The sequence below is a fragment of the Acanthochromis polyacanthus genome, chromosome 21 (genome assembly GCF_021347895.1).
Source record: "Acanthochromis polyacanthus isolate Apoly-LR-REF ecotype Palm Island chromosome 21, KAUST_Apoly_ChrSc, whole genome shotgun sequence".
NCBI classification, from domain to species: domain Eukaryota; kingdom Metazoa; phylum Chordata; class Actinopteri; family Pomacentridae; genus Acanthochromis; species Acanthochromis polyacanthus.
The window spans coordinates 4220580-4237113 of record NC_067133.1 but is presented as its reverse complement, the minus strand read 5'-3'; the positions used below and the strand labels follow the sequence as shown (position 1 = coordinate 4237113).

At 40.1% G+C, this 16534-nt stretch overlaps 2 protein-coding genes across 3 annotated transcripts; both read left to right on the top strand.

Moving 5' to 3' along the window:
• Nucleotides 1-8501: 8501 nt before the first annotated feature.
• On the top strand, nt 8502-11351 carry mgp (matrix Gla protein). Of its 2 annotated transcripts, XM_022196963.2 has the most exons (5): nt 8502-8644; nt 9983-10063; nt 10187-10216; nt 10436-10541; nt 10823-11351. In XM_022196963.2, exons 2-5 carry the CDS (start codon nt 10003-10005, stop codon nt 10977-10979), a joined length of 354 nt encoding a protein of 117 aa, XP_022052655.1. In that variant the 5' UTR covers nt 8502-8644; nt 9983-10002; the 3' UTR covers nt 10980-11351. The 2 variants fall into 2 exon arrangements, with proteins under 2 accessions (XP_022052655.1, XP_022052656.1); XM_022196964.2 differs by lacking the exon at nt 10187-10216.
• Nucleotides 11352-13364: 2013 nt separating this feature from the next.
• On the top strand, nt 13365-15733 carry bglap (bone gamma-carboxyglutamate (gla) protein). The gene is made up of 4 exons (XM_022196962.2): nt 13365-13508; nt 14570-14617; nt 15083-15167; nt 15378-15733. The coding sequence occupies exons 1-4, from the start codon at nt 13451-13453 to the stop codon at nt 15478-15480; spliced, it is 294 nt and encodes a 97-aa protein (XP_022052654.2). The 5' UTR covers nt 13365-13450; the 3' UTR covers nt 15481-15733.
• The last annotated feature ends 801 nt before the right edge of the window (nt 15734-16534 follow it).

The window sequence follows — 16534 nt, the reverse complement described above, 5'->3', positions numbered from 1 at the left end:
TGTCCTAAAAGTCGCTAAATGACATCACATCTAATTTGCATTTTTGTCATTTGCATGTAATCGTAATGGACGTTAAGAGAGAGGAACAACGTTGTGGGAGAGACAAAAAGTGAGTATAAAACACCCAAAATATATTTTTGATCTAGAGGCTGTGTGACTCAAATGCAATGATTTATTTTAATGCGACAGTAAAGAAACATTTTCGTTTACAACCCGCTCTGCAGGACAGGACGGGATCTACTGCAGCATTGGGCATGCACGATTCTGGACACAGAGTGGTGTGGATCTCCTCTAAACAGACAGTGGGACTGCTGCGGGGTTACTAGACTGGCCCTGAGTGCTTTGGAAAGATGAGGAGCTCACAGCAGCACCTTCGGCTCACCTTTGGCTCATCCCTCCCCCTTGCCCTCTTCTGTCCTTCTCAGCCCGCCCAGCCAGCAGGCAGATGGGTCCCCCCTATATAGAGCCGGGTTCTGCTCGAGGTTTCTTCCCTGTTAAAAGGGTGTTTTCCTTGCCACTGTCGCCTTTGGGCTTGCTCTGGGGGTCAGGCATATGGGTTCTGTAAAGCGTCTTGAGACGATTTGACTGTAATTGACGCTATATAAATAAAATTGAATTGAATTGAATTGAACTGAGGACAGTACCTGCAGAACGATGCAAACCTTCATGCCAGAGTCTCCAAAACACCAGAAAAAGTCACTAGATTTGTCAGTAGTCGCTTTTGACAAGAAAAAAAAAGTTGTCAGGAAGATTTGGCACCAGATTTAGCGAGAAAGTCGCCAAGTTGATAGGACTGCCCTGGTCTGAAATGTGAATCCTTAAACCTGCATTCTCTCTAACAGCCAGCAGGGGGCGGCTCCTCTGGTTGCAAAAAGAAATCTGATTAGACAGAAGTCTGTGAGATAAGTCCCCTAATTCTCACTTGATTTATTACCTAAGTAGATATTTTCCTGATGAGTTTTATGGTTTTAATTGCTAGCTTCACAACACTTTGATGACAGCATGATGTTTTGGTAAATTATGGTTCCATTTAGCAGTAAAATAAACAATAAAGCAGATAAAGTTGTAGGACGAGGCCGCCTTGTGAGAATATGAAAATTCATCCACAGTTGTCATTAATGGAGACCAAAACTATTTTTTCCACCAGAATGTAAACATGTTCGTTTCTACCGTGGTTAGACATTTTTCACATGAGGGGTTAATCCATTCTTAAGTGGCCATTTGAGAAACTTTTTGCTCTTCCACACTGGCCTCATTTTTCACTCTTGAAGGTTGTTGCTTGGTGCAGGCATGAGAGTGGTCAGGTTCTTCTCATCGCTTGAATGCATAAGTGCATTTTCCAGAAAGGCAGCTTTTCAAGGAGAAAAAGTGAAAACCGAGCCCTCACTATGCAGCCCTGTAACTTCAAGGAGTCAGTTATGCTCCTGAAGCAAACTTATCCTGCCAGAGCCTTGTGTTTATATGCAGAGTGCATTAGTGCTGTGGGATTCCTCTCCTCTGTGTGAGGGCTGCAGCGCCACTTTCCTAAACCTAATTTGAAGTCGGTGCAATCTGGAAAATGTTTTATTAATGACTTTTTTGTCCTCCAAATGGGATTTCTTCAATATGTAGGGATATAGAAGCACGACTTGTTGAGAGAGATGTGAGGTGAGGTTGGGCATTATAAAACCAGTTGTAAATGATACATCTTCACATTGCACTGTTTTGTATGTGTGGTTTGAATTTAAAACCAAAGACCAGACTTGATGCAATCACTTCCAAAAATACACACATGCATAACAAATCCCACAAATTTAGCTTTCCAAATCTATTAATAATACAGAAACAGACTTGGAGATGTGTGTAACCCTGCAGTATGGCAGTGTTATGCAACTTTCATAAATCTGCATGAAGCTTTGTTGACGTTCATGTGGCAAAATTCACAGCCACCGGATAACAGAAGCATCAGAAGAGGACAGTCTTGAGTAATGTCTGTTCTCCGTCCAGTCTGGCCGGATCGCCTGCCGTCCCACGGACAGGACCGGCTGACATCACATGATGTTTTCATTTGCTCTGTCTGAGTCACCCAATCCTTAATGTGTCCACTGTTTTCAAATAGAATGTAAAAGGTGAATCACGCCGATGACCAAAACAAAACACGAGGCGTAAAAATAGCAGGAAAAATAGAGTAAGTTAACAGCCCACTACTGCAGGCTTTTTTGGGGAGTTGTTGTCATTTTGGTGTTTGTCTGTCTGCTCTGACCAGCAGAGCCACAGAGCAGCCTGAGGTCCACCTGCTCACCCACCGAGGGCAACACAACCCTGCCCAAACAGGTCAGAATGTGTTTTTGCAGACATCATTTTGATAGTTTACACATTTGTGGTCGTGGCCTTATTACGAAAGGCATTCCTCCATTTTTTTTTCTCTCTTCTGCATAAATTCTGTCAGTATTCTTGCTGCCAAATGCTCATTCTTTCCTTCCATTTCTCCTCCATCCACCCATTTCCTGCACTTCTTGCACACACACATCTCCTGCTATCATATGTTCAGAGTCAACACAGTCTGATCCAGTGTTTTTCCTCCTTTTGGGGTCATATCGTGCCTGTCTCCTCCGCCTACCTGATTTCTTGAAAATGACCTTTAATCGCTGCTATCGCCAGTTCAAGCACAGATATGCTGTGTGCAGGTGAGCTCCGTTAGTCACAACAAACCGGGTGACTCCCATCCTGTTTTTCCACTTCTCTCTGTTTCTTATTTATCATTTATCTGGATCTCTTGGAAACTCCACTGCCTACAAAAACATCAATTTTGGCTCTCCAGCATGCATTCATAAGATCTCCCAACAGCTAGATATTTTGACTGAGGAGGTGACCGGTCAGAATGAGACATTAGCTGCATAATAAGGGAAAGTACCGAGGTTACACTGAAAAACATGCCCCTCTCAAAACAAGAAAAAACTTTTTTCAAGAAACTTTTACCTTGAAATAAGTGACAAAAATCTGCAAATAGAACAAGTGAAAATGGCTTAATAAGATTTCTTGAAATATGATGTGATATTTAGAATATTGAGATCTTAAATTTAGCTGAGAAAACTTATTTTTACTATATTTTACCAGAATTGTCAAGTTTAGGTGTCTATGCTATCTCCATTTACGGCACCAAAAAATTTTCTTGCCTTGTCTGAAACAAATCCAAAAATTACCCAACTTTATAAAAATTTGCAAAATCAAAATGAATAAAATTCCTTGAAAATACCCTTAAAAGTTTATTTTTTTTTAAATCCTCAAATTTGGCAGGAAATAAAAAATTTTAAAAATTAAAAAAAATATATAAAAATTGTAAATATTTCAATAAAACTAAATAAAAATCTTCAAAAAAAATCTTAAAAATATCAAAAGTAATTACATATATATCAGTAAAACTTCTAATATTTTCTTGAAGAACATCTGGGGAAAAAAATTAACCTGAGTTTTTCCCTGAATGTTCTTAAAGAAATATTGTTTTTCCACCAAAAAAGTAAAAAAAAAAAATGTCCCAAAAAATTGTGAAAATGTGGAAGTTTTCACTGTGAAAAAATATTTTTTTTTTCCACTTTTTTAAACTTTAGAAAGGGTCAGTCTGACGCACAGGATGACAGGAGGGTTAAAACAAGATAATTTCAAGATTGTTTGACTTAACAAGATATTTAAGATGCATTGTCTTAAAACAAGTCCCTCCATCTTGCTGAAATGTCACTTATTAAGTGAAGTTATCTTAAATCAAATAGGATGAGACATTTTGACTAAAAATACGACGAATAGACTTGGTAAGATTTTGTTTTTGCAGTGCATATGAAGGTAAAGGAAGGACAGTATATTTGAGGAAAGTACCATGAGATGCAGGACAAGGATAAAAAAAAAAAACGTACTATTTGACATTTTTTTTCCATGCAATCACCCTCTCCATCTTCCCTCATCTCCTCTTGCCTGCATCTAAGTTTAGGAACAAAGTACTTAACTCACAAATCCTCTACAACTGAAACCTCTCTAAAATCTAGTAAAATAACAATCCCTCTCGTTCCTTTTTGTTTTCCTTCCTTTGTATTGGTGTGTGCCTGTGGAAAGTGGACATTAAATATGAGCGTTAGTGAACTCAGAGGTTCCTAATACAACCACATCACTGAACATGCCTGAAGCCGCAGCGCCAGAAACATTCAACCGCAGCGACATGTGCTTTCTGTCTCCCTGCTCCATCTGTTTCCTTCCCTCTGCCTCCTGAATGCTGAGTTGCCCCGTCTTGCTCTTACCTGTCAGCTGGCTTTATCTGCGTCTTTATGTTTATCTCTCTGTCTGAGTCTGAGTCTGATTCCTGGCATAGACTGCCCTCTTATTCCACTTTGTTTACACTTGGCCCTGACATATCTATTCACGGAGTTTTGCTGGCTCAGTCAGATGTGATGTGGTGTTACGTAACTCTCAGATGAACACTGTAGGAATGTTGTTCCGTGTAGCGACTACATTAAGTTTAACCTCTGTGTGCTGAAGGTTTGAGATGAAGTAACTTCTGAAAGAGTGTGGTCTTAAAGAGGGAGTCAGGGATTCTAATCCATCCATCCATTATCTATGCGCCGCTTAATCCTCATTAGGGGGGCTGGAGTTTATCCCAGCTGACTTAGAGTGAAGGCAGGACAGGTCACAGGGCACACAGCATCCCAACTGTCTTTGTCTCTGATTTGGTAGTGACTGCTGACAAAGTTGACGTTGTGCACAACCAGAAAATGTCTGTCCACTTTGAGTGCAGCTAATTTGTGTTCTCATCATCCATGCCAAGGCCTTGATCAGCAGATCATAATCCAGTCCAGTGGGCACCATATGGAGTGGAAACGAGCAGGATGAAGGCTGGAAGATCTCATTTCCAGCTGTACGTAGCAGATGGCAGACGTCACAGCTGGCATCATATAGGGGAATGCTGTGCAGATGTTAACATCATACAGAAAGCAAGCTGGTGATATAGGCACTGACAAAGAACATGTCTGCGTTTTATCGAGAGCACTCCGGTTATCTCGTTCATTTGCCACCATCACTTGATGCTCCAGCAGGACAGCAAACATCCACATGTGTACAAAATATTCCATTAGCAGCTGAAAATGTTCCAGTCCTGCTACGACCTTCAGTCTCTGCAGCCGTGTAACCCATCCAACATCTGCGGGACGCTCTGGATGTCCGACAGTGTGCTCTCGTCTCCCAAAATGTTCTTCAGTTTCGCCAACTGGCTGGGACAACATTCCACGAGCAGCAACGACCCGATTAACTCACATGTTCGACACATTTGTTACAGACTCGTGATTGCCGGTTATCATTTCCAGTATGGTGCATACTTGGTTGTTTCCTGACATCCTGAAACAACAAATACTCATGCTGAAACACTGTGTAAAACCTACACTGTAAAAGAAATTTGTTGTTTTTACGGTAAAGTTATGGCAGCTGTGGTTGCCAGAATGCTACCGTAAAATCACCGTAAACATTTTTTTCAATGTAAAATATTCAAACATTTTCTACAGTGCAGCCAAGGCTAAAATACACCATAATTGTGGAGCATTTAACATGTGTGTTAAAAACAAGTGATGGCATTACTGAGGATTACTGAGATGGCTGCTAAGTGATGAGACTCGCCTGTAAGGAATTAAATCTGCCACATGCAAACAATGCTAACCAGCTAAACCTCACCATCTTCCTCCACCTTTATTAAATGCTGCACTCTAAGTCCGTTTAAGTCCTATTACTGCGTTAAAGGTGAATTAGCTGAAGGTTTCAAGGTTGTCTTTTGTGTTTTAATGATAGAAAACAACAGAGCAAAGTTTACTGGACTTAGTTCCATAAACTTAAGATGCTCTCTTAGTTAAAACAGCAACTGTTTAGTCACAGAGACAAATGTTGAGTTCATATAAAAGAGCACAAGGAGCCAGTTTTCATTTGATATACAGGATTTATAGCCGTGGTTGCTGTAGGAGTCTTTTTTCCAGTCTGAGTACGAAGATGTGTGAGCTGCTCTCAGGAGATTTGTAGAACGATGAAGTATATGGGAGTAGGAACAGAATAATCTTCATAATGGTTTGCAGTGTTTTAATTACAAGGAAAAGGAACAAACAGGGTCTATTTTAAGATGAAACGGATGCTATTATTTGTTTTCGTCAAACTACGGGTTTCTTTTGGAGAGTTGTAACTCTGCTTAGTTTGAAGCAGCTAAATTTCCGTGTGATGGTTTACTGTTCAGAGATTAAGATGCCAATAACCGTCCCATATGTGGGTAAAATGATAGCGGTACAAAGAAACTAAATGCCTTTACTTCGTTAATGTACATATAGTTTTGATGTGTTTATATTTTGTTCGAAAATTTCTGTTGTATATTTCTACTCCACTGCATTTTCAAAAGACAAAATCTCTACTTTTTGCTCCATTTCTCTGCTACATTGCAAAGTCAGTTCAATAAAACAAACCATAATCGACAAATGAATTCGGAAGTAACATAATATCTAAAACTTTATTGATCCTTGAGGGAAAATTCACCAGCTATCTACAACATAAAGTAATTACTTCCCCTTTACCAGCTTCAAAATTAAAAAAAAAAAAAAACTCTAAGCAAAAGATATACTTTATTTTGAATTATGCCATTCTGAAATTTGATTACTTTAAGTTTTGGTGCTGAAGGGCACTTTTGTACTTTTATTTAACTGTAAATTTAAATGCATATATTGTAGTTTTACCTAAATATTACTCTTTTGTATCGCTATTTTTCTCCGCCAAAGAACACGGCGGACTTATGTGACAATCGGCGTATGTTTGTCCTTCCGTCTGTTTGTCTGTGCGCAACATTACGCAAAAACGGACAAATAGATTTGGATGAAACTTTCAGAGAAGGTCAGAAATGACACAAGGACCACCTGATTAGATTTTGGCAGTGATGCGGCTTACAGTCTGGATCCACGGATTTGTTAAAATTTCTGTATCATTGCGAGAAAGCAGCATGGCGTCACTGTAACTATGACAACAAGTGAACACTGCCTGCCGACGATCACATGATTGCCACAAATCCACCGCTGTGGACTTATGACTTATCCGTTGAAAATCAGACAACGACTGAGCAGCCTTGGTGGAGTACTGCTCTCTGAGTGCTTTGATTTGTTACTTAAGTCAGAGATCGCAGACCTTCTTCTTCTTCTTCTTCTACAGAGGAGACAACCAGCGTTCTAAGCATGGTGGTCTTTGTGATGGAAAATATGCATTGTCAATAGGAAACCACAGCTTTCATTCAAGACAGTTAAAGAGACATTATACCCAAACCGTGCTTTTTTGAAACAATTAGTTCCAGCAGTGTTTTCTGTTCTCAGCCCACCGTGGTAACTCTTTAATTTAACCACCATGTTTAGCCTTAAATAAACTTAAATAAACATTTAGGAAAAGTCTCACACTATGACACAGTTGCAAGTTAACCCTCCTGTTGTCCTCATTTACGGCACCAAAAAAATATTGTTCCATTGTCTGAAAAAAATCCAAAAATTCTCCAAAAAATTCCCCAAATTCTGCTAAATCTTCAGGAAGAAAATTTCTTAAAAGTTTCCCTTAAAAGTTGAATTTTTTTTTTTAAATCCCCAAATTTGGCAAGGAATAAAAATTTTAAAAACAATTTAAAAAATAAAAATTGTAAATATTTTCAAAAAATGAATAAAAATCTTCCAAAAAAAAATACTAAAAATATCTAGAGTGATTCCATATATATCAGTAAAAGTTCTAATGTTTTCTTTCAGTGAATTTCACTAAATTTTGGTTGATTTTTTTCTGAATATTCTTTAAAAAATGTTTCTTTAACATTTCTTTTTTCCACCAAAAAATGTTTAAAGATTTTCCAACAATATTGAAAATGTGGATGTTTTCACTGTGAAAATATGTGGGCTTTTTTCCACATTTTCAAACTTTAAAAGCAGGTCAATTTTGACCCGCGGGACGACACGAGGGTTAAAGGCATAATAAATGTAAATTGATACACAGAATTTTTTAAGCTATTAAAACCTCTGAAGACACATTTTGTATGACCACAGCTGTGTCATTCATTGTCTGCTTATACAGCAGCCTTCATTTATGTGGGTTAAAGTTGTTACTACCTGCCAGCAGGGAGGTTTGAAGTAAATTCCAGACCAAGAGCTGCACTACATGCTTTTCCATGCTCTCAGAGACATGTTTGGGCCAAACAGTGTTGTGTCTCGATGTAGGTGTTCTTTTCATCCGATGCTGCCAAACAGCAGCGAATATTATCAAGTACCTGCTATGAGGCGGGTTAGACGTCTCTGTGCCAGCCTTCCCTCTGCCTCCCTGTTTACCCCTGCTTGTTTTTCTCCATTCCTCTCCTCTCCGTCACCTACACTTCTGTATTTTTTCGGCGAAGGCGTGGGAGTTGGGGAGAGAGTGAGCTAATACCCACGTCTGATTAAACGGTGGAAAAAAGGGCTGATAGTATGAGAAGGGAGGAGAAAGGGCGAGGGCTGGAGGGAGGGAGTCAGTGGGTAGAAATGATGGGGTGGGGAACGACAGATGAGTATAAAAGCTTTGCTGTGGAGAATTAGGAAATATTCCTTGAGAGAAAATCCTGAGAGATATTTCCAAACTTCACACTCCATAATTGTCTTTCACGGTGAGTACATTATAACAAATCGTCTCTAATAGCAGGTGAAAGGAAGGGGCAGTTTTTAAATGGCAAAAATATTAAGAAATACTGCAAATTTTCTTTATTCGCTGATGTGCTTGATATGCTTTTTTGTCATGCTTTTTCAGTATAATCCTGTAACATGCAGCCCTCACAGAGCAGCAGGCATAGAGTCCTTTTGTGTCTTTAATATGTAGCCTCAGCTTGGCTTTGTGTGCATCATTTTCCAATGAGGTGGGCTTATTCTGCCCACAGGGAAGACAGCTATGAACCCACTAGGACCCCTGCTGAGACTCAAATGGGCATAAAACTCTGTAGACACTGGAGTCAGCACCTGACACACACACATTTTTCTAGCTGTCCTCGCCAGTCTTTGCAAGTTGCTTTTTGAACTTTAGGCCCCCAGGCTTGTGTTTTCTGTGCCCACTGTGAGTCTGGGTTTGAGTGAAGCCAAAATATGCCTAAGGGGCGGATGTTATGAGCGCCATGAGTGTGTGTGGGTGAGTGTGTGCGCTAGAGTGTGTGTCAGCGAGCCATCTGTGTGTGTGTTTATGTATAATGAAAGCTGCTATTGATGGTGAAAAAGGAGGGCTGCCGAAACCGAACCACGTCCAAATCCCACAAACAGAAGACGGGGGTGAAAGCTTTACTGCAAATGCAACCTCTATGTATATGTGTGTGTGTGTGTGTGTGCTCAGATTCGGGGTGTTCAGACATCTGGCGTTGCTGTTTGTACAGGTGTCACACACCTTACTTTAAGTCACTTCTGCATGCGACTGACTGCATGTGTTTACATGTAAGTGCTGCATGCAGACATGTGTTCCAGCTGAGCCGTGTACTGTCAAATACCTGCAGCTTTAGCATTACATTCCTTTAAGAAAAGTGTATCTGGACTCAATTAGTTGGCAGTTAGACAGCACTTCTGAGCCACAGCTATTCTGCGATGGTTCTGGTTTGAACTTTGCGGTCCAGATTGGCCTCGACTTGTGTCCGGCGCAGTGAAAAGGCCTTCTGACTCTTCAGCCGGGCTTCACAAATATATCTCTGGTTTGTTCCCTACATAAATCCTGCAGCGACTCGCCCGCATGTATAGAAGATAGCATGTATTGGCTGCGTCTGGCTGCCTCCATCCTTAGCAGCTTTGCCACCTTCAGCCATCTATCCCCGCTTGAGGTTCTCGTCTGTTTACCCACAGATTTAAAGGCTGAGCCAATTTCGCTCCACTACTTTTTCCTTTTCTTTCACTTCTCTCAATTTATTTATTTTTTCTATCTAACTCTTACTTCGACATGACTCACTGAAGCCCCTTCTCTTCTCTTTTTCCAGGCAGATAAACAAGCCCCAGGATGAGGAGCCTCCTTCAGTTTCTGGCACTCTGCGCTGCCGTGTCTTTCTGTGTCTGCTATGGTATAGATCCTACCCAAACATCCTCACTTTGCTATCATTCAGTGGATTTATAACCTGTAATATGCCACATTTAGACAGCAATTCATCATTTATGATTAACCCGGTTCCATGTTTTTCCCGTAGATTCTCATGAAAGCACAGAATCCCTTGAAGGTGATTAAATGTTATCCCTCGTTCCTGGAAAAACATGCATGCACTTCTAACCGATCACACAGCCTGCTCTGTAAAGTAAAGCATTAAACCCTCATGTTACCCTTCACTAACACCCCCCCTGGCCAGTATTTCACCTGACTCAGATCAGCTGCGTGTCGGGCACGCCTGGCATGATGAAAATAAGGGATTTTTGTGTCTAGTAAAGTTTTGTGGTTCCAGATTTGTTTGTGCCTCCAAACCAAGCCAACTCCTTCATCACGCCGCAAAGGGGCAACGTATACAACCCACCCAGACGGGGCGGCCCCGGCCATTACCACTTCATGAGGTAAAACACACAACCACAGATGTGCGTACGAAGCACAAAAGCCTTCCTTTATCTGGTAGAAAATGCACACATGCCATACATGCAGATCATTAAAACAACGCCTAATTAGACCATAAAACATCCACATATGTTTGAGACTTCCTTTGACACAAACACAAAGAGGATAAACGCTCGGCTGAAATAATTGGATCTAGAGATTAAACAAGAAATGCAGCAAAGGCAAACACAGAAGTCACTTACTGCTCTATATGTGTTTCTGATTACAATTCCTTGTCGTCCAGGCCGACCAAGTCTCCAGCTGAGAGGCGTGCAGAGGTCTGCGAGGACTACTCTCCCTGCCGCTTCTACGCCTATCGCCACGGTTTCCAGCAGGCCTACCAGAGATACTTTGGCGCCCGAATTCAACCCCAAAGACCAGCCGGAGCTCTGCGATACTAAACCAAACGCAAAATCATCATTATCGTCTGGTCCTGTGCTCCACATATCACAGTTTTTATAATTTATGTAGTTGTTTTTGTGGTTCTTAAACCTCGAAGAAAACACATTTTGTACCCAAACAGAAGCATCCAGTGAGGCTCAGATCTCCTAACAACCCGTCATTATGCTCGTGTAGAACTGTACATCTTTTGTGTAATCTCAGGATAACTTTAACCTCCTATTATCACACCTTCCCTGCATTTATGAGCTTTATGGAATATGCATGAATGATGTGTTTCTTACAATATCCTCGTACTTATGCACTGCTGTCAGTGATTATTTCCATTGCTTTGAAAAAAAAAATTAAACTCCCTTTGTTGGGTTTGGTCTTAATCTTGTTTATGCCATTTGTTTGCCACATGGGTTTGTGAGAAGATTTGGGATTCAGAGCCAGAGTTCGCAATACGTGGCAGATGTAATACTGAAAGGCACTTCTTAGAGCTACTAAAGACAAAATGACCAGTTTTAGAGCCACGTGTGTTTTAAAGGCTCAAACAATAACTGTTACTGTTTGCTGCTGCACCTGATGAGGAGATTTTTGGTTGGTCTAGATTAGCGGTTGAAAACCTCAGGGTCGGGCACCTAGAAAGAGCCACAAGATAAATTTGAGGGGTTTTGAAATTAATATTGGAAGTTCAGCTGCACAAATGAATAATTTTAAGCAGTTTGAATTCGTAATGTGTTGAATAATGTTTCTTCTATTAGATTCAAACTGCTCCAGACGTATTTAAATTAAACGGTGTATGATTTTATATTGTAGTGAAAAATGAGCCCAGAAGAGTTCAAAATGTAAATTTTTCGTGTGCTTTTCATGTTAAATCCTTCTATAATATGTTAGAAAATCATGTACAAACTTTACCCTTGTGCAGAGCTTGAAAAATGTGTTGTTATTTTGCACCGTCGTCTTCTTGAAAGGTGAAAGCAGGACACGAATTACAGCACAAGCGCTGGAGTTTCCCTAGACAAAACGGTTTTATGTAACTTCAGGAGGAGTCTGTGCAGTGCTCCATATCTGTGCATCAGAATCCTGACTGCTGCAGACAAACGAGGACATGTCAGCATCAGCATGCCTGCAGAGACACTCATACTGGATGTTTGTTTTCCTGTGCTGCCACATGGCCACAAGTGCACACTTAAAGTCATCCTGAGGTTGAATCCTTTAAGTCTCTTCCTGAAACGAGACAAAAAGCCCCGACACTGACCCAGACAGTGAAATTACATCCCACATGATCCCATCAGAACCAGTCCAGAGTCTAAATGTCCAGTCCAGAAAAGCAACAGAGGACGTTTTCATCTCATAAATTAAGAAAGTTCAAAGGCTTGGATTGGAAATGTGATAACATGCTGTATTTAGTAGCTAGAGTTACAACATTACACTGTAACTAACCCGTAAAATACAAAAGAGCCGATATTTCAAAAGTGCAAAGATTAAAAAACGCATTTCCAGAGCAAAGTTGTGTTTTAAACAAAATCAAATGACACGTTCCACTCTATGTTATACAGCTTTCCTCTGTTTAATAGGCAAACCACCCACTTGTTGTGGTAAAAATAACTCTGCTCACTCTAAATTACCCCGCTACGACTCTTCAAATAAACAGGCGCTGTTTCCAAATGTTGCTTTCTTTATGTAGGAAATCACTGCGGTTCACAATAAAACAGAAAGCTCTGGGATTAAAATCATGTCTCATAATGTGGCACAGCGGTTTCTCCTTTTTAGTCAGTCCTAAATGGCTTTCCCTGCCTCGTGCACTAAGGGACCTAAATGTAAAAGTGTGTGGGAGCACTGTAAAACTCTGACCTCTCCAGGCTGCCAGCTGCCATTGCTTTATTAGGATTTCATTAAATGTTGTATTACCACCACTAATTAGACAGCAGGTAGTCTGTTGGGATGATGGTGAAGGGATTCTACATCATTATATGTCTCTTTAAAGAGTTTTAAAGTATGTTTTTGTGCTTTTTTTTTTAAATTTTCAAACTAGAATGTGCTATTTTTGGACAAAGAAGTAGAAACACATGCACAGGTAAAGTTCCCTGAAACAAGTGCAAGACATTTTAACTAAAAGACACTCATTAGTTGGTGTTTGTGGCTCATTTGTTTTCTCATTATCTATGCTTTAAAGCAAATAGTCACATTTTTGATTCCCTCTATGACTATACATGTGTTCAGTTTTTTTATAACAACTACATAAAAGTTTATGGGGGTGTTTTATGCACACATGATTTTTGCGGAGGTGTGTATTTCTGCATCTGTGTGGGTCTGTGATACATGATTCCCTGACCAATCACATGTCACAATGAGGGCATCTATGAACCGGCCGTGTCCTTATGTATACATGTGCATAGAGAAAGAAAAGCAGACAGAAGGGAGAGTTTGAGCTGCTCAGGTCTCTGGTCATACTTGCTGCATAGACAGTGAAGAAAGAAGCTGAAAGATGAAGACTTTGATTCTGCTGGTTCTCTGCTCCCTGGCAGTCGTCTGTGTGATTTCAGGTAAAATTTACACTCTAAAAAGGAAGTCAGTGGACCTATTTCCACCACTTAATTAAATGCATAACTACTGGATTTTATTTTTAAATCTAATTTGCTAACTTAAACACCTTCCTAACCTTTGATGAGAAGGCATAATGATGTTGCATCAATTTAATATTGTTTGTATTTTAAACTCATGTTTTCGTAACAGTAGATTTTACTACTACATTTTCAGAATTTCAGCCTCTTCCTCTAACCGAACACTGGAGCAACTTTTTATTTTATTTGCCAACTTAAATTGGTTTTGCATATAATTATGGCAGTTAGTGCACTTAAGGATTCCTTTTAAACAGCATGGATGTAAATGTGGGTACAACCTCATTTTTATGTGTCATCACCTTAAAAACTTGTGTTTATGGTGCCTATCGTAAAGTAAAAGTTAACTAACAATAATTTTGATTTTGGAAAAGCTCATTCCTGTTAGTTCGGTGTAGTTTGTTGGTTGAACATAATTTCATTAGAAGTTGTCTGAACTCACAAAGGTTGATGCAAACTGTTGCGTTTATTATTTTTTGTGGAGCCCACACTTCATTTCTTAGAAGAGAGCTCTTTAAAAACAGCTTATTTTATTTATCTTTCAACTTAAATAAGGTTTACAAATGTGGCCAACTAGTGACAAACCCGATACACTGACAGTTCCTGGATTGGAAAATTGAAAACCGAAATAAAAATTCATTCATTTTCTATACAATCATCCTCATGAGGGTCACAGAGGGCTGGAGTCTCCCAGCTGGACAGGTCACCAGTCTGTCACAGAGCCACATGTAGAGACAAACATCACACTTACATTCACACCTGTGGACATTTACAATAATCAGTTAACCTCAGCATACTTTTGAACCGTGAGAGGAAGCCGGAGAACCAGGAAAAACCCACACATGCACAGGGAGAACATGCAAACTCCATGCAGAAAGATCCCAGGGAGGACACAAACCGGATGCAAGGCAAAAGTCCTAACCACCAATCCACTGTCCAGCCTGAATAGAATTCATGATTATTAATATTTCTCCTGTGTTTTACAGATGCTGATCCTGACCCCCAGCCTGCCGGTGACGACCCTGCTCAGAATGGTATGAATGTGATTCAGCAATAAGTTTATTTATGTGTTTTCTGCCACAGTTTTTTGTCATTTTTACTTTGAATAGAAGCTTTCAGACTCTTTCAGCCTAAGATATTAAACTGAGAATTAGTGTAACCTTTTGTGTGACTGAAGCTGGATCTATTTTCTAACCTAACTTTTGTATCAATGCAGATTTTGAGTCTAAATTCTACAATACTCCACATTTTCTTGGCAGCATTTAGATTCCACTTTAACACAAGGCGATTTTATGTAGCTTTTTTTTCCAAGTTGTGCTAAAATTAATCAGTTTTTGTGCTGAAAAGCTACTTGCAAGTTGACATCTCTGCGTGCATTTGTAGAACTTCTGTAAGCACAAGCAGACTGCTGGACATCCTGTATATTTGTAGATGGGTTTGCAGATGGATTTCTCACATATTGCAGTATGATAGTTATGCTAAATGTGTCTGACCTACAGGGATGTTCGTGGAGAGGGATGAGGCCTCCACAGTGGTGAGACAGAAGAGAGCTGCTGGACAGTTATCCCTGGTTCAGCTGGAGAGGTGATCACATATTACAGTGAAAATAACAGCATTTCTGTTTACTTTGTATCTAATATATTCCACCGATGATCTAGCAGAGTTCAAAGGTTGCATATAGAAAGTTATCATGAAGATCTCAGACTTCATCATTTGAAACACCATGAATAACAATGTGTGTGTGTGTGTGTGTGTGTGTGTGTGTGTGTGTGTGTGTGTTGCCTCTCCGTGCAGCCTGAGAGAAGTGTGTGAGGCCAACCTGGGCTGTGAGCACATGATGGACACAGCTGGCATCATCGCCGCCTACACCGCCTACTACGGACCAATCCCCTATTAGAAGCCAAACCACAACAACGGATTTCTCATCAAAACTGCCTCTTTTTTTATTATTTGCATAATCACTCTTGAGCTCAACTTTTCCTGTGCTGCTGAGCAAAATTGTCAAAAATTGTGGAAGAAGACGGATCATTTTGGCATGTGAAGGCATTTTCTCTCCTGCATAGGCCTGCAGAGTTGTTTCTACAGTTCTGTCATTTCTCTCAGCCTGTAGCGTAGTGTGATGAAATTAAATAAAGAAAGGATCAAACTCTGCTGTGTGTGCTTCGCTATAAGCCCTGTTTGTTAAACTGACTACGCAGTTAAGCATAAAATTATTCATATTATTTCCAAATGTTGATTTAGAGTGAGTTTTTTTTTTGACAAGCAGTTTCCTTCTGCCTGGAAATGACATAAACAAGTGACAAAAAGACAGGAAAACAATGTGTTAATGATTCATTTTAATGATTTATGTGGTCATGCCACATTTTAGTGAAAACAAAAGCCATGGCCAAAATTATTCATTGAAATTATCACCATTTGTTTTTGAGAAAATACAGCTTCTGTTGGATTCCAAATTCCTTGTGATCCTGGTTTCTTCCATTCTTCCAACGTTCTAACACTGTAAACTGAGAACAACCAATGCAGTGGCTCTTTAGTCAGTCACTATAGGCTAAAACCAAAGAGCTTAGTGAGCTGCTGTTAGGGTCCTTCACTGAGAGAGAGCTGCATACTGTTGCTGCTCATGAGACAGAGAAAAGCTACAAAGTCATATCCGAGTGTTTTCAAGTGCCAGTGGCCACAGTGCAAAGCATCCTCAAAGAGTAGAAGGAGTTCCAGACTGGGGAAAATGTCAAAGGGATTGTAGAAAGCAAGAAGTGACACCTGCACTGACAAGATTTTGAGAAGCCAAGAAAAATCCAAAGATCATCACCAAGACAATCCTGATCAAACATGGGACAAAAGTGACCCATATTGAATGGATCTGAGCAACATCTCAGTCAGACACTGAACAAGGCTGGTTTCAGTGGACGCAGACTAAGGGGGACAGACACAGAAACTCACCTGGACAAAGA

Bases quoted from the DNA above. Each gene is read 5' to 3' on its own strand.
- bglap (XM_022196962.2), top strand. From the start codon at position 13,451: ATGAAGACTTTGATTCTGCTGGTTCTCTGCTCCCTGGCAGTCGTCTGT. The intron at 13,509-14,569 runs GTAAAATTTACA...TGTGTTTTACAG, and splicing joins AGTCGTCTGTGTGATTTCAG to ATGCTGATCCTGACCCCCAG. The intron at 15,168-15,377 runs GTGATCACATAT...CTCTCCGTGCAG, and splicing joins TCCCTGGTTCAGCTGGAGAG to CCTGAGAGAAGTGTGTGAGG.
- mgp (XM_022196963.2), top strand. From the start codon at position 10,003: ATGAGGAGCCTCCTTCAGTTTCTGGCACTCTGCGCTGCCGTGTCTTTC. The intron at 10,064-10,186 runs GTATAGATCCTA...TTTTTCCCGTAG, and splicing joins GTCTTTCTGTGTCTGCTATG to ATTCTCATGAAAGCACAGAA. The intron at 10,217-10,435 runs GTGATTAAATGT...TTGTGGTTCCAG, and splicing joins AAGCACAGAATCCCTTGAAG to ATTTGTTTGTGCCTCCAAAC.